General features: G+C 40.5%; 1 protein-coding gene across 1 annotated transcript in view; it reads left to right on the top strand.

Annotated features, from left to right (window-relative positions):
* The window catches only part of wdr70 (WD repeat domain 70), a 47,965-nt gene that overhangs the window by 19,901 nt on the left and 1,875 nt on the right, over nt 1–26,189 (top strand). The window contains exons 11-17 of the mRNA XM_074691171.1: nt 10,158–10,257; nt 10,622–10,706; nt 10,793–10,931; nt 18,531–18,631; nt 20,202–20,281; nt 21,665–21,781; nt 25,474–25,636. Of these exons, the coding sequence (XP_074547272.1) occupies nt 10,158–10,257; nt 10,622–10,706; nt 10,793–10,931; nt 18,531–18,631; nt 20,202–20,281; nt 21,665–21,781; nt 25,474–25,636 (785 nt within the window). The remainder of the gene's footprint in view (nt 1–10,157; nt 10,258–10,621; nt 10,707–10,792; nt 10,932–18,530; nt 18,632–20,201; nt 20,282–21,664; nt 21,782–25,473; nt 25,637–26,189) is intronic.

Consider the following 26,189-nt stretch of genomic DNA (forward strand, 5'->3'; position numbering starts at 1 on the left):
TCACCAAGCTAAATATTTACCCTGCATCACATAGCAGCTTACAATAGTCATGTCTGTTGCCTGACCACTGGAGCCTATCCTGTCTGAATGGCTCAAGAATCTCACCGGTGCCCTCTGCCCTAATCATCAACCTGTGCTGCTGACTCCAATCCAGCCACAAGCCTAAAAAGGAGTCGACCTCCTGATGCTTTTACTGCTGCTCCCCCTCGCTGCTTAAAGGAGTCCAGTACCTTCAGTTGTATTGCCTCGATTACTCATGGCCAGAATATGCAGGCAGATCAATCACGATCAATCACGTACATGACCTTGATCTGCGCCTCAGCCCGAAGAGAAGCTATTGAAGTTGACACATAGTGCTCTTGAACCCTGGCACCAGCTGATTGATCCTTCGCTGGGAGTCAAGGAGGTCTCTTTCAGTGGACTGTCATGCAGAGTGATTGCACGCTCCTTCTCTGACCAGAGGGGTCGGTGCCAGAGGAACAAGGCTTCTTTTAAATAGCTGCCAGGTAATGTGCGCCCTGTGAGTAAGTGCACTGGGGATTGCTCGAAAAACATCACCACAGACACCTGGGGAATGTTATGATGTCATTGGTGGACGTAGATGTTTCCAGACATCAAAGTGGGACCCCATAAAGAGTCAGTTTTGATGAACTACTGAGTTTCTCCCAATCTGACAAAACTGGAAAACTTTCTCTTGTTTTCTGCATCTGCTCACAATGCTGGAAAAGAAAGTCTTTTCTTCATCTTTGATCTGGTTTGTTTCTTGCCTTCACAAAAAATATCAGTGATGTGACTCTGCACAGTATCACTGTAAAGTGGTTTCTTTCTGTGTAGTAAAAGACAGCGCAGTAGAAGTTAGACACCGAAAACTGCAGAAGTGCTGACTTTAAATTAAAAATCAGTAAAAATTTGAGCAAAAGCAGTTGATGCTGAAAAAATCAAATGGCTTTTGAGTGGCGTATTATGACCACAGCTTTGGTTAAAGCCCCTGTGAAACCTTTGTAAGTCGTCTTGAAATAGTCTCACTTATATATAGTTGCCTGTTCATAATTGATGACTAAAATTAGGTTATCATCGCCAAAATCAGGAATTTCCAAATGCATTTTCTCAGCATCTGTGGTCAGAATTTCCCTAAAGAACACAAAACCGTTACTTAGACCAGAAGTCCCTTTTACAACACTACGCCAGCCAGCAAAGTTTAGCAGTGAGAAGTTAACTTCTGTCCCTTTCCTCCGCTGAAAGTATTCCTTGTATTGATTGCGTAATAATGGAGGACACTGGAGCTTAATTGACAAAAAGAAAATAGACAGAAGGGCAGAAGCAAGCTAAACAGAAGAGTGATAGAGCATGAGCTAAAACACGGGTTAAACTGTTTGTAATAATGTTCATTCCAACCCACATGCAGCAGTTATTCTGCAGTGGTCTGTTCAAACTTGAGAGCCTATCAATAAAATGAAAAGTGAGATTACGTTAGCTCTGCTTGGTGAGGTTGGAGCTGGTAGATAGGCACTGGTAGTACATAACCAGGATTCACTGACGATACACCGTACGGACACGTCTGTGAGTAGCACTAAACAATCTGCTTTCCGTTTGGACTCTAAAAACTGAGTTCACAGAATTTGATTGTTTTACGTTTCAAACAATAGCTCTAAGTAACCACACACAAATACATCACTTCTTTGCTTTACATCTCACAAAAAAGAACAAAGAAATTAAAATAAAGATCTGCTCTCCAAAACAAATGCATGTCTTGGTAAGAGTCACGTCTTTACAACAGTAGGGGGTCTTTATAAGTCTTTGTCTTTACAACAGTAGGGGGTTGTGCTCTTGGGAAACTGAGTCTTTATCCCAGAAAGACACTACTGATTCCAGATAGTCCTTTTGGTTCACAATTCATAACAAACATTTTAACTAGGAAAGCACTCAGAGAGCACAGACCTCAGCCAAGCATATTGTGATTGTGACGCAACACTTTAGTCCTACTTTAATGTTATACTCCCTTTCAGCAGACTGTCTGCTACAATTTGGTGTTAGATGCAGATTTGTAGGATAATTTGTTACCTGACAGTAATGAAAATTATGATGACCCGTACATATTACATATTCTGGGTCTTAGTATCCAGAATATTGCCAGGATCTGGATCGTACTTTTACACCCATCAGAAATTATGGTGACCTTGTCTTGTATTGTTTTGCAAAGCAATCCAACCATTTATTGTTGAGTTATATACACATATGGTGGAAACGGTTCTATCTCTCAATGACAAAGAATCCTCACAAAAAGTCCTGGATCCAGGCGGTGATCCAGATCACCTCCAAAATTTAATCACTTCTTCCTTATCCCATTCTAAACATTTCCTGAAAATTCATCAAGATCTGTTTGTTACTTTTTGAGGTGTGTTGTTCACAGACAAACAGACAAACTCTCCCAAAAACATAACCTTCTTGGCGGGGGTAATTATCCATTGTGGACTCTTTTACACACAAAAAACGGCTATCATTTCTTGTCACAGTCCATTTAACCTTCATGTAACCTTTCTTTTAATATAGTTTAAAACAAAAGTAACAGTTAACCAAAAGAATCAGAAAGTTGTGGATGAAAATTTTCTTCTGTCTGGTTAATCGCAGGGACTCATGGGAGATGTATTCTTGTGTATCTTTGAGGTAAAACAGATGACTTGTGGGCTTTTATAGGAGTATGTTGTAAAACTTAAACTAAAGAAAAGATATTAAATAATTGAAGGTTTGTATTTAAAATATTTTAAAGTCAGGTTCAGCCTCTTTTTAAGTAAATCCCAAAGTAATAAGTACATGTGCAGACTCCTACATTTGCAGCTCTGCAGAAAAGAGATATACAGACACATCTGAAAGGGACACACAGTGGACTGTCCCTTCAATGAGCTCCTCTCACACGCATGCACGCGGCTTCACCATCACCACTTGTTGATTTCCATGAAAGATCAGAGCAGCTGTTAAGGACTGCGGTTTGGCCACTCGATCCTCAGAAAGAAGCCGAGGTCAGAGTGAGATGTTACATCAGGCTTCACGGAGGCATCAGAGAGTCGTTCAGGTGTGTGGTTATAAAAGAATGAACGGCAGAGCCCCGGCAGTATTTATACAGTGATAGTCAGAGAGCGTGGTTAGGAACAGTTGTTGTCATAGTCTTCTGATGATGAAACTCAATCCTGTGTTCCTTCAGCTATTTATCAACTCCTGCTGCTTAATGGATGTTCAAGTGTGCGTACTCATGTGTGCAAATTCTTCCATGTGTGCTAAACACAACAGAAGCAGGTCACTTTTTCTGATTTTTATTCAAACATTGAGAAAAAAAACTGCTGAATAAGAGCTGCAGTTGACGCCTGCTGAGAGAAGGGCACAGATTACAGTGGATGTCACAAGGCTGGAGTAAAGTTACAGGCAACATATGAGAATCCGGTTTCACAAACCGGCTGTGTAGATTATCACAGGAAGCAAACACCATGGCATCTACCAACGCCGGCCAACATCAGGATAGTAAATAAACACTCAAGCTCTTCTCAACCGCAGTAAATGATCTAGAAATAGCTGGCATGGGTGTATGTTTGCAATACGCAGCTAAAATAACCAGCAGCTACCTATAAAAGGAACTACTTTTCTGACTGTTAGAGATAATTACTCTTGTTTGAATTTGATTAATTGTTTCCTGCTTGGTAATTATTAGGCTACAGTATTTTTACTTTGACCCATTTATTGTCCTCGTCTCTGTTTTCTCTTCCATAAATTCCCACAGCCTTTTCTGTCTTTCTTCTTCGCACTTGTTTAAAATATTTTTAAAAAATATACAGACACAGAGAAACATGCAACACAAAGAGGCTGAAACCCAGCGTGTGCCAACAGCACATGGTGTTAATTTTAGAAAGAACGACGTCACATGTGGAGTGATTCATCACAAGTGGCACATAACTTTACTTACAAGTTGACCTGAAAAAACCTGCAGCCAAGTCAGAAACATTCATGCAGAGTTCACGATTCTTGAAAAATCTTCAACTTATCTCTGCGTCTTCCCTGAAGTTACATAAAGCAGATTTCATCACCCTCCTTCCTGGCATTTTTATGGTGTGATTCCTCTTCAAAGGGGCAATATGCTCCTTTCTGAAACTCTGCATTTCTCTCTACACAACACCATTATTCCCCCCACAGAGAGCAGAAACTGGCCAAAACCATCCTTGGGATAAACCGCTGAGAGGTTTTTACAACGTGCCACTGATGTGCTGGATGTAACAGTTCATAAGACAAGATAATTGCAAGGAACTAGTTCACAAGCAGATTCCTTTGTTGACCAAACACAATCTGTTTGTGCCTTCGATGCATAGATGAAGTAACATAAGCACATTGTAAACGTTCCTTTTGTCTTTGCTCCTTTGCTACATTCATTGTAACAGACGGGGCCCTGGTTTTACTTTGTTTTGTTCACTTAATTCTCAAAGCTCAGTCATCCTCAAACTGCAGGTTTTATGTGTCCAATTGAGGTTAAGTATTACGCATAATGCTTAAAGAGCACTCTAGTGGACTGAAGATAACCTGTGGCCAAGCTGTAAGATTAGAAAATGAAGCTTTTATATTAAATTGACCTCCTGACTTTTTTATTTCACCAGCCACTCTAGAAGCCGCACATAAAAGAACAAGCCGATAAAATAAAGATTGGATTGAAGTCAGAGGTAGTGTTAAAGGTAAATGATGATGGAAAGCAGAAAATTACCCCCGCAGTGACTAAAGGGGATCAACGGCCAAGAGCTGAAAAAAGAGGAACCTATGTTATCTCCAGTTCAAGGTAACGGTGTTATCTGTCTCATCCAAGTTAATAACTTCCCTCCATTTACTTTGGAAGGAAAGAATGGCCTTGTTTCCTTCTTGTATCATAAGGGCACATCAGTCATTCACCTCACGCTCTGCTCTTTTCAATCCTACCTGTTTTTTTTTCACCAGCTTTTCTCTATCTTATCTGTCCTCCACACTCTGTGCTTACTTCAAATTCCTTATCCACCTCTCTGGCGCTATTGCTGCAATTCCCTTTTCACTGATTTATTTGCGTTCCGTTGAGAATTAATGAAAATGGGGTCGTATAAACCGAGGTTATGTTTGTTTGAGTGTTAGCATGCCAGCTTCTCAGACTGTTGCTTCACCGTTTTCTTTTAATGATCGATGGATGGTAACCTGGCTGCGTAGGCTAAACCAAGGCACTAGGACATTTATGTGGAGGAAGCAGGGAGAACACAGGGCCAGAAAGGGTTGCATTAAGTGTTGTAAGCTGGTGAAATCAATTGTTGCTTTGAATGATTGATAAGCTTTTAAATGAACATTTTAGTTTCTTAGATATGAGAGTGCGCCTCTTAATTAATAGCTTTTTAAACTTTAGGGCTTATGTTTGCCCAAAGCAAGAAATCTGAAGACATCACGTGAGCTACTTCTAAATCTAATGGAGATTAATAGAGTTAACAGACACCTGAACACAAAAATACAAAACAGATGAGTACAAGGTTGAAGTTTTGGGGTCCTCAGAATTTCATTTCTGCTTTATGCAGATGATGTGATTCTGGCATTTTTCACTGGCTGCACTCGAAGTTTAAATCTGTGCTTCTCTACTGGAAAACAGAGGTTTGTTCCCTCTGAATGAGGCATGACTGTTCATCTTTGGTGAAGAAATTAGGGATCTTGTTCTCAAGTCAGGGTGAATTCATCGGATCATGAGATGGAGAAGCCAGTTGTTGCAATGAGAAGCAATAGTCTGGATTGTCGTAGCATGGAGGGAGTTGAGTCTGAAAGCTTTGGATTAACTGACCAATCTACATTGCAATCCTCACCTGTGATCATAAAACTTTGAAACAGGACTGAAAGAAAGAGATTACAGAAATAAATAGGGATGTGTCTGCTCCTATTATACTATGGGCTCTGATACAAACCAAAAGAAACAAAGTAGCGAGGACAAAGGCCTTTTAGTATTAGAGATCTACTCAACAATTATTTACACATTTATACAGTAATTATCCAATAATTTAACAATAAAGCCAGTCTGAAAATATTTATATATTTCTTTCTTGCCAAAAAATATTTCTTTTTTTAGGGCTTTTTATGCTTTTGATGAGAGAGCACAGACCAGTAGCTACTAAGGGTGGGTAAAAATATTGATGAATCAATGGATCGAAATATTGCCTCGCCCAATTCAATATCGATTCAGCAAATCCTCTGAACTGATTCATCTTCCTGGCAAATGGGGGGGATGTGCGTGTTATTTGCGTTGTGTGGACGAGGGCCACGAGAGACCAAACAACGACAAAAAATGGCAGCCAAGGCAACTGCAGCAGCATAAAGCCAGATCCTTCAGCTTTAAAGTCTGACGTTAGGGTTATTTTATTGCTCCAAAAGGTGAGGTGACATACTACATATGTTCACATTGGGCGTGAAAATCAATAATTGAAGCATTCCAATCAATATCGAATTGAATCCGTATTGAATTGAATTGCAACCTAAAGAATCGAAATTGAATCGTGAGGTTCTTAGCAATACCCAGCCCTAGCAGCTACAGCAGGGAACAGGGTGAGAGTGGAGCGTGACATGTAGTTAGGTTTGGATCTCAACCAAGTGCTCACTTTATTGGGCGTGACCCAAACAGCTAGGCCATCTCTACCGCCGCCAAAATACAGTTTCAAGTTTCATCCCCATATTAAGACATGACATTGGATCAGATCAGTAAAGGTATCCCTGAATACCAAACCCCAGGTATCAGTATTGTATTGGGACTTAAAAGGTCATATTGGTGCATCCCAAGAAATAAGGGGCCAAAAGGAGTCTCCCCTGAAAGCCTTTCCTGGGCCCATCCAACTGTGGGGAGAGTTGGACCCAGTGAATGCTGGACGGATCATTTATCCCAATCAGGCCTGGGAACACCACAAAACCCCCAAAAAGAGCGAGGAAACGTTGCTGGGAAGAGTGATGGCACAATCGACTTGCTCACTCTACTGCCATTCCAACTTAACTCAAGAAAAAAAAATGGATCGAGTGCTTGGAGCCTTGAGGTCCAGTTCACAGTCTGAGGCTTGGTCCCCATGAGATGAGCAGGTGGCCTAGGTTTGATTCAAGTTTTTAATCAAAACTTCTGAATTTAATGTTATTGTGTTGGCTTCCAGGTTACTTCCTTTCCTCTCTTTAGTCTGTATCTTTAGTGAACTTTCAGAGCTTTTCTTCGCACGGTTTCTTTGTGTGTACGTGTGAGGTAGATAGAGGGGAGGGAGTCATAGAGCTGGGTTATTTCCAGCCTGGAGCTGCAGACCTTGGCACACACACACACACACACACACACACACACACACACACACACACACACACACACACACACACACACACACACACTTTGAACAACAGTAGTACACCACTTGCTCTTGAGTGAGCAAAGAGAAAGTACATCCAATAGCAGGCCATCTTGGAAACAGCTGTTTAAAGAGAGGTTAAAATGCCTCTGTTTGCAGGGTGAGGGTACAGCAGCAGGAGCAGGGGTTAGAAAGAAGAACTTTGGAGGAATTGTGTGGAAATTCCTTGGTTTTTAGAATTTTCCCAAAAGCTTCTGTTCTCCTGTAACGGTTCGAAACCAACTTTTTCCTCTATGAACAACAGAAAGATGAAATTCCATTCCCCCTAGTTTACTCACCTCCATACAATGACCCTCCACAGAAATGTCACTCAGCCTTCTTGGTTTTCAGTGGAACATGTCGATCATCACAGCCAAGTGACTGAGGTCACATTCTCATATACAGCAGCGTGCCACAGAAATAGTTTTGAGGGCAGAATTAAACTCATGATTAGTCAGGAGAAGACCTTGACTCTAACTCTATCAGACTTTTTTATGACGAATGACGAACAAAGCACTGAAGAAAACAGAACCAGGGTGGGTTTTTAAAGACAGCCATGACTACAGACACAGTGTTAGAGTTAAATTATCTGTACAGATGTCTGTCTGACTGTTATCCTTTTGTCTCAATTTTATGAATAAAAAAATCTCTCTTGTGTGCAAAAGAAATATGTTTTTATAGCTGACACCAATTTTAAGAAAATTAATCTGAAATTATTGGATTCTGGTTAAGTGATATTACTGACACCCATTGTTAGAAATATCATAACAGGAGGTTGATTTTTCATCTGCATTCTGTGACTTAAAACTCTGCTCCTTACCTTGCTCAATTATTTAATATAAGATTTGTTTGGAATTTTTTATTTATTTAAAAAAGACACTTCTTTTAAAAATGTAGTTTGCTTTTGAAGCTGTGTCAAAATGTCCTGTGAGGACTCTATAATTGATCTTGAGATAGTCTCACTTTTATGTATTTGCCTGTTCATAATCCACAATTTCAGACAAGATTATCAGCATCAAAATCAGTTATTTCTAAATACTATTTCTCAGCCTGGTATGTTTTTCAGGTCAGACTTTCCCTTAAGAAAACAAATCCATCTACAGCAAGTAGACTAATAGTCTCTTTGAAGACACTTCACTGGCTGACAAAGTTTAACGTTGAAAAGAGAGATCTGTCTTTTTTCTTAAAAAATCAATTTCTCTGATTTATTTTGAAGTGATGGTGGACACTGGAGCTTAACTGGATCAGAAAAAAGACCAGAAGAGCAGAAGAGATCTTTATCCGTCCCAGGGGAGTAATTCAAAGGAAAGTAGTGTTGAAAAGATTATTTGCTGTCCAAAACAAATGCACATCACTGGCCAGGGTCACATGTCTGTGACATTGGGTGCTCAATGGAAATTAAGTCTTTAATCTGGTAAACTGCTACCAGTTTGGATAGCCCATACAGTGTCTTTAAAATAGCCTTACCTAGCTGTTAATACTCACTTTAAACTGAGGTTTCTGCGTAATCACTGCCAAACTCTGTCACTTTTAATTTTTTATTTACCATCTTTAAAGCTCATGTGGAGAACATTTGTTTGAACCAATTCTGGCACCCCCTTTGGACAAAGTGGTCCGTTTTATGTCTTTGCTGTTCGAGTATAACTTGTGTTAATTAATAAAATAATGCTAACTATCTTTTTTAACAGTCAGATGTTTTACTGATTTAGAATATTTACAATGGAAAGTGTTAAAAAAAACAGCCACTTCATTCAAAATTACTATTGGAATAATGCCCATTAAAAGGCATAAGTAATTATTTCAGTATATTTCATAAGTAGCTAAGTGCTCCATACAGTTGCTTTATACTCTTGGAGCATTGGTATTGTTCAAGGGGGGAAAAAAGAAATCAGCAGGCTGATGTTAGCCTAGGAGCTGAGTCGAAAAATCCTGATGCAGGTTAGAGGCTTGTAAGCGGTCCACAGTAGGAATATTATGATACTACTTGAGGTAGGGGCAAAGGGAAAAGTCAAAATACTATCTGCCACAGAGGCAGCTCAGCCTGCCAAGGTAAACCTCTGTGGTCTGGAGTCGTGCTGAAGAGTGAAGTGTGTACAGCGCTTAAAGCTGGTGACATTTCATAAGTCGTGGTGTGCTTTAAAGTGGAATATATCTGATGGAGAAAATGGAAAGCGTGTGTTGTTTTGAGGACAGAATGAAAAGGTCTTTTTGTTGCTGGTGAACACCAGAAGCGTCAAACACTGACGTTGAAGTTTGCTAGGATCGTAGTGTTTTCACAATTTGGGGGGTCTTTTAGGACAGGGGTTCCCAAACTTTGCTCTGCCAAGGCCCCCTCAAATAGCATTTGCTGCAGACTTAAGAAAATGTATATAGAAATTTCTACTTTAAGAATGTATTTTCTAACTTTTATTCACTTTTTAATAATTATTACATTTGTTTAGAACAGGAAATTATTAACAAACGAAAGCTGGACTCACAGAAGTAGGATGTTGCAAAAAGGAGAAGGCATTTCAGAGCTCTGAAGGCCAAGGTGGGATACTCCTTTCTTACATGTAGCCAGTAGTTTAACAGGGGAAGAGCCTTAAATTTCAATTCATTTTTTTATAGCCTATATAATGTGTTATATAATATTATTGGTTAAAAAAAAAATTAGTTTAAGTTTTTTCCCCTTCCCTCTAATTTTCTGAGGCCCCCCTTGTGGCCTTTGAAAACCAAAGCTTGAGGAGATTATAGGAACTCATTTTTTAAATCACCTTTTTTTTTTCTTCTTCTTAGGTGCACACAAAGTTTCACTGCAAACAAGCTCACATCCCAGGATCAGACACCTCCTGTCTCTCGTTTTCCTACGATGGCATGACTCTGGCTTCACGTGGAGGTAAGAATCACACCTCAGTTCCATCCTCCAGATTCATCTGCCGCCCTGTTACTTCTGCTTTTCTGTGCCAAATATCAGGACCACAAGAGTGTGACATAAGAAATCTACTGTATATCCCAAATGACATGAGTTTCTGCTCTGTGTGTGATCCCGGCAGGAGCTTTCTAAACAACAATAAAATCTCTCTAAGAGCCTCACTTGATGCCCTTCTGTAAAGTAAATGAGAAATAACTCTAACAGCATTGTTTTGATGTCAAGAAAATGGCGCACTCTACAAAAAGTAAACAGCCGTTACAGTGTGATGACTTTTTGTAAAGTAATGGAGCCGCGTACGATTTATCTGTTGTCTGCTCTGTTTCTCTAGGCGACGACACGCTGAAGATGTGGGATATTCGTAACTTCAGGAAGCCTGTGAATGTAGCAACTGGTCTTATCAACTACTTCTCAATGTGAGACAAAAACTTTCCCATTCTGTTTCTGATCTCTGTCTTATTTCTGACTGACACTGATTAATGTGTGTTCTTTTCCCTTTCAGGACTGATTGCTGCTTCAGTCCTGATGATAAGCTCCTTGTAACAGGGACATCAGTGAAGAAAGAAGAAGGAAGCGGAAAGCTGGCTTTCTTTGATAGAGCTTCCTTTCAGAAAGTCTACGAAATAGAAGTCACCAACGCAGTAAGTGAAACTACTTTCTCCACAACCGCAGCAGCTCTTTTTGCAACATGTTTTACAGCTGAGTGATGGGATATGATAGTTAAAACCCAAAATGATGCTCAGTGGAAAAGAAACAAAAGAGACTCCACCTGGAAGCAATAAAAACATAATCAGAACAGTGTACATGTCCTGCATGCTTTAAGCTGATTGGCCACCAAGGAAACTGCAGCTTTTAAATGTTTGTGTTTGGTTTAAAACAGCAGCAGTTTAAAGCTTCATGATGACAACTGAATAGAAATTCATTCAGATCCCTTTTTAACCCAACAAAGAATCTTTTGGATGAATAATATCTCTAGTCTAGCTGGTATCTGTTAAGCTTTGCAGAGTTTAAAAGGATCCATCTGGAAGTCACTCGCAGGGTAGGAAGTGACTTTTGATCTGTCTTGTCCAACTGACTCACTAGCTAAGGAGTCTTTTTCTTTTGTAACATTTCACATCTTGTTTGCTGTCTTTATTTAATGGCATTTCAACAAATTGCAAAAAATCCAAAACAAGCGGCCTACTGATATTATTACAACAGCACAGTTGTTTGTTTCTGCCATGCATTCTGAAGAATCCAAAAATAAGAAAACTTGCCTGAATGTAGTTTTTTTATGCACATCATAAATTACATCTATTTTTTTATTATTTAGGATTTTTTCTGTTTTTTTTTTTTAACAAAACTGTACCCTCTCTTAATTTCAACACAACTGTTTTATATTTCAACAAAGTATTAACTAGAAAAGCACTCAAAGAGCGCAGACCTCCACCAAGCATATTGTGATTGTCACCAACACTTCAGTCCTACTTTAATGTTATACTCCTTTTCAACAGACTGTCTGCTACAATTTGGTGTCAGTTGCAGGTTTGTACAATAATTTGTTACCTGACAGTATTGAGAATCTTGCCACGATCTGGATCGTACCTTTACATCCGTCAGAAATTATGGTGACCTTGTCTTGTGTTGTTTTGCAAAGCAATCTGACCATGCATTGTGGAGTTATACACACATGGTGGAAACGGCCCCGTCTCACAATGATAAAGAATCCTTTAAAAAAAGTCCTGGATCCAGACGGTGATCCAGATCACCTCCAAAATTTAATCACTTCTTCTTTATCCCATTTTGAACTGGAAATTTCATTGCTACTTTTTGAGTTATGTAACTCTCCCTAAAACATAACCTCCTTGGCGGAGGTAAATAGTACTGAAAATAACTGCAGTTATGGGCACATTTTATATGCTGTACAAATACACATGTATGCCAGACTTGTGTCACCACTAGTTATCAGTTATTCAAATTCATCCATCAAACTATCTAAAGGTAACAATGTCTCATTAACACAGTTCTGCACAGTGCACTGCAGGTAAACACTAAAAATGAACACTCACTGTGTTAACAACAAGTGGCAACCTCCAGCTGAATGAAGCTGATGTCAAAGTACTTAAAAATGCTCAATTCACCCCTTCAAAGAAAGGCAGCATTCACAACAAAAATAAACATGTTAACTGCTTGTTACAAAAAGTGACTTTACTCAGTTTGTAGATGGAGTATTTTTTTTATAACTCAGCAGCTCAGAAGATATTACAAGTTTACTCAATCAGAGGCACAGCTCAGACTGACAGGTGGGCACCCCATAGCTCTCAGTGAGCAGGCTCCAGGCCCGCCTCTTCGCCTCAAACTACCTCGTTTCAAATATGGCTCCTAAAAACAACAGCCTTCAAAATTTTTGCGACATCAGGCAAATTTTCTTGTAGACAAGCCATGAAATTGACAAAGTAGCATGTTTTATTTTTGCAGAATTTGCAATAGTTGAATAAAATAGTTGGTGTACAGCTAAAATCCTATATATATAATTTTGTGTGTCATTCTGTTTGTATTAGTTACACAGTTTGAGTTTTGTCAGTGTGTTCTAATTGTCCAGGCCTCTTAAATTGATATTTTTTCTCCTTTGGGACACTGTAAATCTAAAGCCACTTAACAGTAATAGCATCAGCAGAATGCGATACATTTTTGTTGGAACATTTAAGGCTAAAGAAAGTGGAGTAATTTGACCCGTCCTTTCTGTGAATATTTCCGGAAAAGCTTTGGCAGGACAACGATTGATGCTTTTATATGACTTTGACTTACTTTGGAATTAGATTGGCAGCATGTTCCATTCACTTCGAAGCCCCACACTGTCTAATACTGTACATCATAGTGATCTGTGATTTATTTGGGGGTGAGCAGCCATGAGGTGCTGGAGGGAAGATCAGAGCAGGAAAAGGCTTTTTGTTTCCTCCTGCTCCTGTTGTGTTGCAGATTTATCTCTGTGTCTCCACAGCCATAACAGTGAGGTCTGACAGAGGCTAATGGTTTCTAACTTTGTCTCTCTCTGGCAGAGGCATGACACTCTCACACGAGCCACTGAGTGGACATGTTGGAGAGAGGGGGGAAAGAGACAAAAGCTGTGTTTGTGTGTCTACGCATCCCCCCGTCCTGCCAGCCAGCTGCTGTTAGTGTCGATGCTGTGCCAAGGTTTGCGAGCTAAGTGCACACCCGGCTGCACAGTTCCCCTAACTGAGGGGAGGGGAGGGTGGTTTGTGTTTTAGGCTGACCTATTTTAACAGATTCCAACTTATAGTAAACAAAAAAGTGAAGCTGATTCATTATTTATTGCTATTTGGTTTATTTGAGTCATTGAAGTCCTAACTTTACCTTACATAAGACCAAGCTTTTGACTCCTCACACAATATTTACAGTGAGATGGAAATAACTCTGTCAGCGCAGTCATCTCAGGTCAGAATACAGGATTGACCGACTCCTGTGTTGGATACTTTGGTGACTAAAAGCACAGAGAATATCATTTTTCATCATCATAGCCTTGGTGCACTGTCTTCATTCGTTCAGGAGGAACAACAAACAAACTCTGTCATTGTTTGTGCAAGTGTTTCTCAAAATTAAAACCACATTTCCCACATCCCCTGCTGTGTAAATGATGCTGCTACTGTTCTTCTCCTTGATTCTCTCTGTAGCCAGTGCTCATGTCAGAAAGTGATAAAAACACTCTTTATTTTTGAATTCTCCTGATATTTTTACCTCTAATTACGAAGAGGACATTATCATCTGTGATAACTGAGCTTCCTGTTGCATTTGGATCTCCTCTGAATCACTTTTTTAACCACTTCAGTCTGCTGACATCGCCATAGGCAGCATCAAACACAGACCTCAGACACTACGGGTCAAAGAGTCTGTAAACAACTGAAAAAAACCCTTCTCATTCCCTGCGTCTTCCTCTTCTTCTCTTTAACCTCACCGAAACATTTGGAAGTGATTTTTCCATTGGCCTTTCACTCCTTCCATCCTCCACCATTGGGAGGAACTCTGAAAGCTTCAGCTCATTTTTACTGGAAGGGAGGCAAGACCTCTTCCTGTCTGCTCTAAAATCCAGCAGATTTCCTACTTAATCGAACCTGGTGCCACGGAAAACAATGCAGTCTAGAGGCTGGTAGGTGTTGCCAGTCGCCCTGGCACTGGTAGGATCTTTTTTGGCACTATTTAGCTCTCAAATTTTATACGGCAATGATGAAGTCCTTTAACTATTGCCAATTGAAACGTTATTCAAAGTCATTCAATGGTGGAGTTTAACTTTCATATGCTTAATTTAAATTACAGAAAAGTAACAACTGTGCATCAAAATGTTTCGTTGAGTTTTTCGAAGGAAAAAAGTTTAAAAATACGTGCTTTCTGGTGAATTCTGGGATTTGGAAACCCCATAGGATGAGCTGGACTGCTGCGGTCAGACATGGTATCAGAGATTTTTTGAGCTTCAGTAGCTCCTCCCACCACTCTCACATCAAACACAGTGAAAGTAACATATGGAGGCTCCAACTGATCACTATTTCTTTTTTTGATTTCTGGTCACTTACTGTGGTCAAACATCCTTGTGCCATCATCATAGTCTTAAGAAATCAAACCTCACCTGTCCGCTTCTGACCAAAGAAAATGTGCTACATGGGAAAAATACGTCAGAATTTTTTTTTTTTAAAGCGGGATCAGGATCTGGATTTTATCCATAGACTGTATAAAACATGAACGTAGTCTCACCAACATCACCCGTCTGTTTCTGAAACAGAAAATGAAGCACATCGGCTACAGCGGCCATATTGGTAGTGGCAAGGGCTTAGTCTACAGCTATTGGGCGCCTGTCGGTCACATGACCCTCAGCTGTGCCTCTTATTGGGGGAGCTCGCAATCTTAATATCCTCTTAACGGCCGAGTGCCGGTAATAAAATAAGCGACTCAGACAGGAGACGTTTTTTGAACCAGGCTGTAAATAGGTTAATTTCTGCTTTGAAAATGGCTTTTTTTTGGCTTGGTGTGTGTGTGACTTCTGGTACTTCCGGAGCCAGCCTCAAGCGAACACTCGAGAAACAGCAGATTTTAGCACTTCCCCATTGTCTCATATTCTTCGACCGGAGGTTGCTGCTTGATATTATCAGGATATTTTTTCATATTCAGACTATTTTGACTTACAAAACCGCATTTTTAGCCTAAAATATTTCTTATCCTGCTTTCTGAGCTATTTTTATACACAGATCTTTAAATTTTCTGGTCTGTTTCATAACTTTAGACTAGCCTTGTGATGTGTAATTTGTTTTTTAAACTCTCACTTTCTCACATCATAAAAAATACATTAATTCAGCATGTACTTTGTTTTTTTGTGCACTAGACAGAAAATGTAAATGTTTCATATTACATTTACTGTTTTTTTGTAGATTAATTTGATATAGTGAAATTCACTGTTGCAGCAGATCAGTTATTTCCAGCTGCCGTGCACTCTCTGAACCTGATGAATGTGCTATTTACTGTGTTTACATCAGCCGTCTACTCCTTGGATGGCCCCAGATTTTAAGTGCAGTCTTTACAAAGTGGCGTAGCTGGCAGACGTTTAGGGGGGTCCACCAGTCATCTCTGAACCAAGTCTACACAGCCTCTGAGCTGAATTCTGGGTGTGTTTGGGTGTGAGGGCTGTTTTAGGGTCCATTTGGTTCATACCTGAGATTCTTTTAAGCTTATACTGAAGGGTCAGAAGGTGGAACCTGTAGTTCTTTGGCACTTTCTACCAATATGCATGCAGAAAAGAAGCAAAAACTGTATTACTTTAAGACAACAGCTTGTTTATCCTTTATTCTAAGTGTGCAGCTTAGAAGGAGTCATTGATTAGCACTGGTGTAGATTTATTTTTATCTCTCTGCATGCAGTAGTAAGGTGTTCCTGCTATGTTTGGCTCACCTTCACAAGCTTCTATTTGCCCATGTTACACCTCCTGCTCTCTGCTCCAGTGCTTTTCAGGAAGGCCTTTTAAAGAAATTCAGCCTTTCATCCTCTGTGCGAACAGCCAAACTTGAAAACAAGACGGGAGGCCTTAGCTTTGTTCTCTGTTGTGCAGCATCCCGAGCAAATTTGCAGGTCTTGAAAGCCAAAAGTTGCAGAAAAGCAATGTTTACTAATTACAGATGTCTCGGATGGTTGCCCACTCTGGGCCGTGTGTAACTGAGGTGCTAAGTCAAGAGTCTTCTTTCTCCTTCTGCTTTTATTTCTGTCAGGAGCAGGACACATTTGGATCCACTCAGCAGAAGCTAAACAAAGACCACAGCTGGAACTTTTGTATCACATTAGTGCTGCATTACAGTTTCTCATCATAAGCATACATTTTGGCTGTTGTCTTATTTATGCTAATCAGCTGTTGGTATTTTAATCTGACGGGGCGTAGGAAGCTGCTACTGAAGAACTGCCTGATTAAAGTTTCCCTCTTCTTCATGTGATGTAATTTTGTGGACATGAAGCCTAAACATGGGTTTCTTGAGTGTAAACACGCCGCTCTAAAGATCTGGATAGCAGCCTCACTGTTGGACTGGACTGAGCTGTGCTTGGCTCAGGGTTCTCAGTGGATCCAGCTGGTGAGGGGGGGCCCCTCTGAACTGGTCTCTGCTCTTTTCTGTTTGACTCGTTTCGCTGCTGACAGGATGATTTGTTTGGGTCTGAAAAGGTTGTTTTCCGAGCCCGGCTTGGCTGCGGTCACCTGGCTGTGTTGTCACTTTTATTTTGCTTTCACTGCCTGATTCGGGTCTTTGTGTGCTTTGTGTTCACGATGCGTATTGGGTGAATTCCTGGGGCTCTGAATGAACCTGTGGAGTGTTACCAAATTCCTAAGTGTCACCTCTGCTTTCACTGGCCTGGGTTGCTTTGACAACTCTGACACTGCAATTTATAACACATTACACGTTTACACTGAAGCACATCCGCAATCTGTGGAGTACAGTTGTTCCTATGTGTGCACGTTGATACATGCTGTAAGAGCTTTGGTGCACAGAAGAGCTTTTCAAGGGATTTTGTCATGTGATGCTAGCATTGACGTTTTCCTGAATCACATACACATTATCATCCATGTTAGGATGTATGAAATATGTGAGGCTCAATGCAAAGCGTTTTCCAGATCCTTCTATCAGTTACATCCGGCTCATGATCTGGTTGAGCAGATTAACCCTCATCTGTCCTGTGAGCACCACTGAGCTGCTGGCTGGCTAGTGCAGATATGTTTGCATGAGGTTTGTAGAGAATTTAAACACATGTTGTGAAATTTCTAGACACTATTAGTCTAAAGTTGTATGATTTGATTTAAATCTGAAATCTGTTTTTACCATCACTGTTAGTTTTATTTTATAGTTTTGTCTCTAGATTTTAAACAGAAGTCATGAATTGTCTCTGATTTTTTTTAATTTGCAGACATGCATGCATGTTTTCTTCTTGTATCTATCCTCTGGTGTGCGTGCGTGTGTCACTGGTGTGTGTGATTGAGACTCCTTCCTCTGGTATCCTGGTGGGAAGCCGAACAGCTGGGCGCTAAGCAGCTTTCACCGTCACAGAATCTGGACGTCCCAGTCACTGTCCTACCCACCCCCCATCCTCTGCCCCTGCCCTGCACCCCTCTGCCCCCCTAGAGTGCTCACTCTGCTCCACATTAAAAAGTGATTTCTATACTGAAAAATATTCTCATAACAGCATAAAATATATGCAGATGTCTGTTAACAATGAGACTGTGAGACGCACGTAATCCAAGAAGCTGTGATGCTCGAATGTATGAAAAGAAGAAAAGACCACTGCAGGGATATCAGAGTAAACACAGGGCCCTCATCGCTGTGTGTATTTCTCTCTCAGCCCCTCTTTTCCTCTGTCCCCATCTCCAACACACACACACACACAGGCACACACACACACACACACGAACCTCTGGATAACTGTGCTCACATTCGTCTGTTGGCATCGGGCCATCTGTCACACACAGACTGAGGGATCCGGCCCTCATCCCAACAACCAAATATAGTCAACTAGAGCAGCAGAGCACGCTGGGACTGATCCCCACTGTGCTACCACCAACCCAAAACACACACTCACATTTCCTACAATCAAATATAACAACAGGAGACATCTTTGTAAAGTGTTCACGGTGTGCAGTGTGACCTCATTTCCTCACGTGCATCACTTTCGATTACTGCACACAAAGTAGTTGACTGTATTTTGTTTTTCTGTGTGTTTTTCAGAGCGTTGTCCGCTGCTTGTGGCATCCAAAGCTGAACCAGATAATGGTGGGGACTGGGAATGGACTGGCCAAGGTGTACTACGACCCAGTTAAAAGCCACAGGTATGAGTGGTTAATTTTCAAGGAAAGAAACTGAGAATTGTCCTGAAGAGGCTACGGTCAACAGGGATTGTATCTTGATAATACGTGCCTGAAACAATTTTAATGTCCAGGTGCAGGGATAGGTACCAAATCAGGTACTTTAATAGGTACCAACCGAATTCTGTCTGTAGTACCGAGAACCGAATCATGAAAAATTAAAAGGTACCATGTTCAGGTACCTAAATGCATCCTTGTGACTGTGAGGGATTGGAAGAGAAGGCGATTTTCCATGCTGGACATGAACACAGCATTGCAAGGTTCTATACTGAAGAATAAATACATTAAATCGAAAAAAATACTTTATTATTAAAGAAATTTATATTTTTTACCACATAAACACAACGAAGCACAAAAATTTGGTACCGTTGAGTACCGGTACTGATTGCCAGGTACCAGGCATCTGTACCTGATTGTTTCAAATGTGAAAGTTACCCATCCCTATCTAGGTGAAACAACCCCAACTCCAAAAAAGAAACCTCCAAAAAATGTCTCAACTATTTTGGTGAACTTAAAAAAACATTAGTTTTAAACAATCAATGCAGAGAGCCTGAGTCTCTCAGAAGTAAGATAGGAAGAGGTTTACATCTTCATGAGAAACAAGGTGATCAAACAGTTCAACAGTTTCTAAGTAATAATCCTCAGAAATCCTCATTTCTTACAAAGAATTCAATCGTTTTATCATTGAGCATCATTAAAAAAATCCAGAGAATCTCATGGCTTTTCTGTAAAAAAGGCCAAAAAGTAGTACTGACTGGTTGTGAACTGCCTGCTGAACAGTGTTTACAGGCTTGTAGCAACATACGCTGCTATTCAGGAAAGACTAGGCTTGGCCTAGTTGTTGAGTCGCTGTTGGCCTGGGTTCTCCTTAAGCCCAGAGGCCTCTCAAACTTTCTCTCCTGGTTTCTGGCTCTATCCACTGTCCTGTCCTATCCTCTAAAATGCAAGGTGTGAGATCCCAAAATATAGCTTAAAAAAGACGTTAAACCATTGAGCAGCTGAAAACCTTTATTAGAGAGGAATGGGCCAACATTTAACTTTGAAGAGTCCTGAAACTGGTGTCTGTGGTTCCAAACATTTACAGGGTTTTTTTAGGTGATGCAACATCTTCCTGTCCCAACTTTTTGGAAACATATTGCTGCAAACTGAAACCAAAAACAGTTTTGGCATTTAACATGTTGGTTTTGCACAATTTTGAGTTAAACATTTTGCTTAAACTATTATAGGATAAACTTTATAGTTTTTTAATCCCCTTGAGGGAAATTCCGTTTTTACACTCTGACTCATACTATATATACACACACACATGCAGAAACCACCAGATTCTGTTTTCCCCACCATGAAACCAGTGTTATACTTTAACAATTGTTGAACAACAACAGAGGCATGGAAACAGTTGTTGCTGCAACAGATCATTGATAATGAGTTGGTCTATCACAAACTAAAGCCTCTTAGAAGTGTGAACACCTCAGCCTTGAATTGTCCTCCTGCAAGTCTAAAAAAGGAACATTTGCAACTGTCTGACTTTTTTCAGAGGAGCTAAGCTGTGTGTTGTGAAGAGCAAGAGGAAAGAGAAGCAAGCAGAGACGCTGACTCAAGATTACATCATCACACGTAAGTTGTCCTGAGCCTGAACGCTGAGACACAAACACACTTATAAAGTAATACATCCTGGCTTCTAGGAATAACAGCGTTTTCCTCGAATTGAAAACTTGAACTGCTGCTCCCTGTTCAGTTTCAGGAACTACCTTTTTAATCGTTAAATGGTTTTTGAGCTATTCATGCTCAGACTCCTCTCAAAGCCAGAGCTTTGATCCACCTTGACTCACTGTTTACATGCTGCCTCTTGCTCGATTCTTACAAAAAGAAACATTCAAACACCTTCTCACACTGGGGGCTTCGTCAGCAGTCACAGAGTTATTCAGAGCGCTCACAGGTCCATTAGCTGATGGAGTAAGGTGTGGATGAGCAGCCTCAGAGCGCTAAGCCACGCGGCGGCCATGTGGTTCGCAGCCAGCTCGTCCACCTCTACAGGCGTGATCTCCTCCTCCTGCTGCTCCACGCCATCACATCCCCAACACACGAGGGTGTCATCTCCTCTGTGCGTGCTCCTCACTCCCTTGCCCCCAGACTGAAGTCATGAACCTAGATGAACGGAGCAGCTGCCGATGCCTCGTGCCTGATTGGCTGAAAGGACCCAATTCAAACTTGATTTATCGTCACGGTAACTGATGTGATTCAACTGCCATGTCAACAAGGTGTGAAGCAGCAAGTGACGCATTTGATGCCCTGGGGCTGGAAAATTAGAGGGGACAGGAAGCGAGGGACGGCCCATTGAGAAAAGGAGGGAATCTGTTAACAGTAACCTTTTTGCTTAATGTAGCGTGAAAGGAGAATTAACAGCGAGCAGCCACACGGCTCCTGGATGGAAAATCACTTCATCAAACCCTTTACTAAAGTGTCTGTTTGTAACCTTTGAGGATAAGAGCAGCACACACACACACACACACACAAACACACACACACACACACACACACACACACACACACACACACACACACACACACACACACTCTCCTTCTTACACACATTTGAGGGGCACTCATTCATGCACATCGCCACTCTCCCACTCGTGGGCTTTTATTGTGATAGAGTTCACAAAAATGTGAAGAGCAGCAGAACAATAGTCTGGATGTAAACATTTACAGTGAATATGTTAATGTGCACTATGCTCCAGAAAGTCAACATGCTGCAGGATGCTACCTGAGGTTAACAGGTGCATGTATTTGTGTGTGACCATGGCGTGGCGCAGCAGTATTGACATTCTGTATGGAAACACTGTTTAATGTCAGCTGTCTTCACGTAGGAGAGCGGTACGGTACCAACATATTTCCAGGTGCCCACTCTGCTTATTTGTGTGCGTCTGTGTTTTGTTATCGTGCAGTTTGAGTTACCAAAGCAACACGTTTATCCTTGTTTGCCCTTTGTGTCCACAGCTCATGCTTTGCCCATGTTCAGAGAGGCCCGGCAGCGGAGTACACGAAAGCAGCTGGAGAAGGACCGGTTGGACCCAAAGAAATCCCACAAACCAGAGCCTCCTGTCTCTGGACCAGGTAAAAAAAACTCCCCTTCTGCTTCTTTAACCCTTTAACACCTGTCTGGATCTTTTTTTCTTATTTTGACTATAAAATGCTCAAAAAATGTCCTGTGAGTAAATGCTTCATCCCATTTCTCTGGAATACTTTGAACTTTCAATATCTGGAGTTATTTCAGTTTTACTGCATGTTATATGAGCGTAAAACCATTTAAAATGAAGAAAAACACAAAGACAGAATAGAATCTTAGAGGTTAAGCAAAGGAAAAAACACTGGAATCAAACATGAGGAGCAGATTTTACAGGATGAACTTCTTAGGAGACTTTAGCTCCGTTCTCTCCATGCGCTCCTGCCGTTCATCTGCTCCGCACTCTTGTGTCTATTCGCGGTCGTCCTTCAATGCCTGAGTAAAATTACCGTTAAAAACCACGTATGGACTGAAAGAGCACAGTCTCAGCTTTCACAAACTGTTGGAATTTTTCTGATTGTGCAAACCGTTGAGAAAAAAAGTGTCATTTAAAGTGCGGTGTGTCGGCGATGACACATCCAATGTTAAGGCTGTGAAGAGGAAACCTCAATGGACTCAGACTCTTAAAATACTGCACTGGGAGCTTCAAATGACCTAATAACCACTCACTAACATCCACAGCCAGAGCTGATAGTCAAATACAGCTATGTCATGTTCTTAACTGACCCTGTTGAGCAGATGCAAATTCCTCAGTTGTTGATGTGTTTGGTGTTGCACAATCAAGCTGAAGTTATGTGCTTAAACAGAGCTCAGCCTTTGAAAACCCCTTTGCAGCTTCAGACTATTGAAATGTTTGGACTTAAAGATGCTTTTCTATCTTTTCTATTGAGCCCCTTTCTCTGGATTTTTCACTTCTTTCTGCTTTATTTTATAGTTTTATTCACCCACTTAAAGTTTCATTGCACTGAAAAACAAAACAGTGCAGATGTTTTCACACGTTTCTCTATGAAGAAATCGGACCATAAGCGAGTTTAGTGCAATTAGAAGAATTGCACAAACTCAAATTACAACTTCCATTCTCTTTCTTCTTTTGAAAAACTCTGTGCCTGATATCAGTCTTTCTTTTGCCTGAGAAAAAAAACATCCTGCTTTAGCTAAAAGCTTGTTTTTTTTCCTATTTGGTTTCACTGGTGATTTGCATTCAGGGTCAACTGGAATATTTCATCTCCAGTCCTGACAGCTGACCGGGCTGGATTTTGCTATCACGTTTTTTAAAATTTTCAGAGTTTGAAGTTACTTTATTTGTTCTTGTAGGTAGATTTGTTTGCAGTGACTGAGCCTGCCTTCTTTAACAATTACTGACACTTAGCTGACACAACATAACGAACAACAGTGACAAAGTAGTCAGTATTAAAACAAGAAATTAGCCATTCATAAAAACAAGCTAGGAAAAAAAAAGATGGACCATGTGTGAATAAAAACAATGAAAATGAAGAAATTCTTTCAGTAAAGGTAAAACTTTCCTCTCATAAAAATTTTTTTTGGATGTAAACACAGCTCAGCTATCAGCTTGGATTCATTTCGGCAGCCTGCCACTTTTTTTTTGCAGTTTTGTATATGAGCGTAAAAACCTGCAGAGTGTCTGAGCTATGAAAAGAGACAGACACTCGTCTACAAACAAACCTGAAGCTCTATTTCATAAAAATCAGTTTGACTACTTGACAGCAGCTCGGTGGTTTCCAGATGACAGCCTGTACTCATATTGTTTACCCTCTCAGTAGAATGCCTTTGCATAAGTGCAAGGTAATGTTTGGTGGTTGGCTCGATGCTTACAAGCAGTGGAAAAAAGGTGCCTCACAATCGCCTAAACAATCTCCAAGCTTTGCTCTGCAGCAGGAAATCCCTCCGTGTTCAGTAACGCATATTTATGTGTGCACATGTATGTATGCGTCTTATTTCTTGATCTTTCAAGACAGGCGTAACAATGTCCTTCTTGGAAAGCAGGACCCTTTTTTTTCTCTCTCCAAAAGCTCCATTAAGTGAAGTCAAATGGAGCCAGCAAAGAAGTACAGGAACCACAGCACAGGGCAGTGTGACCTTTATGAAGCTATAAAACATACCGTAAAAAGAAGAAAAGACTCTGCAGTTAAAAAGTCCCCTTTCTGATAAATGTTTAGCATTTCAGAAATTGACCATGTAAAATTCATTGGATTATTTAAGTTAGTTAGACACCTTTCAGAAGTTCAGAAATATGTCAAACTAATCTTTTTAAACCTGTACAACTTGCCAAAAAATATAGCCTACTGTATCTCTTTGAGTATTTGTGGTACCTCTGTTGTACCTTTACATGATTCACAGCTTGGGACAATCCTTTCTTTCCTCACTCTGGTGTTTTATAAAACTCTCTTGCCTCTGAAACACTTTGATTTAGCTGCTGTCTTTTAAAGTTCCCTGTTCCAAAAACCCCCATTCTTCTGATTGGCCAGCCCAGAGGCACATCTATAGGCAGGCCTCTGTGTTTGAGGCCTGCATCTTCTCCATGTCATGAGGCAGTTAGGTGATCATTGTGTGATGACTTAGAGGCAAAATCCGGTTTAGAAAATTGAAGTTGTCAAGCTGTCAAGATGTTCATTGAGACCCCGCTTGAGGCTGGCTGCAAAAAGACCGGAAGACAGACTTTTACGTTATTAAAAAAAAAGCCAATTTACAGTCTGGTTCAAAAAACAGCTTGGATCTGAAACGATAATTTCACTATCAGCGTTCACTGTTGAATTTTTTTCAAACCCTGCGGTCCAGAAGATATTGGGATCGTCTGATTGTCCAATCAGAGACACAGGTCTACTTACATTACTATCTGGCGCCTTATAGCTGTTAGAAAGGAAGCTCAAAGCTGGAGTCATATCCAATATGACTGCGTGCATGGATTGGTTTCATTTTACCGTTTCAGGAATAAACTTTGTCCATATTTCATAACGTCTATGGTGATGACCTCATCATTTTAGTGAGTCTTGCAAAGATCTCATTATCATTTTTTTTTTTTTTAAACAGACCATTTTGTTCAATTTACAGACAAATCTAGGGATTTCTACATCATCTGAACATGTAGAGGTTTGAAAATCTGCATGTTTAGCCTCAGCAGCCAGCATTGTTACTTTATTTGCATGTTTAAAATACGGGAAATCACAATACCCCCTCTTCAAGTAGGGGATGCACAATAATCAATAATGATATGGGCCGATGTTGGTTATTTTTTTTAACATACCAATATCGGCCGATATGTAAAAGTGGATATTTAGTCATTAGCTACTGGACATTTTCAGAGCATCTTAAACGATCTTTCAAGACCCAAATAAAATTGTTTTCTATGACGATGTAAACACCAAAACTACCTAAGAAGAGTGGAACCTCTTCTTTTGTGTCCCTCCTTCTGTTTTTGATCCAAAAAACAGACAAAACATACTTTTTTGGTTGCATTCATCTCAGGCGCTCCATCCTTTGATCCTCTACATGGTTTCTCATGACCGCACCACTCTTTCTCTCAGAACTACCTCAACACATCACCTGTGTTGAGATTGTTTTTTTTTTTTTGTTTTTTTACCAATATTGATATTGGTAAATATTAGTTATCAGCCATAACAGCAATAATAATATCGGGTATAGGTATCAGCTAAAATTTTCACATTGGTGCATCCCTACTTTAAGTCTTAAATGTCTCTAATCTGGTATTAATCTGTCCTGACAGGTCGTGGAGGAAGAGTAGCAGCTCATGGAGGCACCCTGTCGTCCTTCATCGTGAAGAACATTGCTCTGGATAAAACTGATGACAGTAATCCACGAGAGGCCATCCTGCGTCACGCCAAGGAGGCTTCTGAGAACCCTTACTGGGTCGCCCCCGCGTACACACAGTAAGAAAACCTTCATTTGTAAACGCATTAATCACTCACAGCCTCCTTGTCCAATTTGCATCCACTCCCCACACACTCATCCCTCTCCTCTCATTAGCCGGCAGAGGAAGATGAGCATTGGGATGGCTAATCAGGGTATTATTTCGGTAGGTTTCTTCCTCGTGGTGTGAAACACGAGTATTTAAAGCGTTGTAGAGTTTCACACACTTCAGACTGCAGGAAACAGAGTGAGTAATGGACAGCTTTAGATGCTATCAGAGTCAGACAGCTCTGTCAGCGCTGTGAGCCAAATCAAACAGTCTGCTCCTCGTTACGCAAGAAGAAAAAGTATTTATGAGTTAGATATTATCCAAACACATTGTTATTAATTGCATTTTGTATGCCTGGTTGGAGACTCATTACAGCTTTCTTTGCTTGACTGGGAGTTAAATTAAAATGTATTTATTTCAAACCCAAAACTGAAGATTTACATGTTGTTTGAGTTAGTTTTTCTGCACCATGTAACACAGCATCCAAAATAAAAGAAAGTGATTTCTCCCGAGCCCTTAAACTA

The sequence above is a fragment of the Halichoeres trimaculatus genome, unplaced genomic scaffold (assembly GCF_033239565.1).
Source record: "Halichoeres trimaculatus isolate MK-OKI-2021-1 unplaced genomic scaffold, fHalTri1.1 fHalTri1_scaffold_16, whole genome shotgun sequence".
NCBI lineage: Eukaryota > Metazoa > Chordata > Actinopteri > Labriformes > Labridae > Halichoeres > Halichoeres trimaculatus.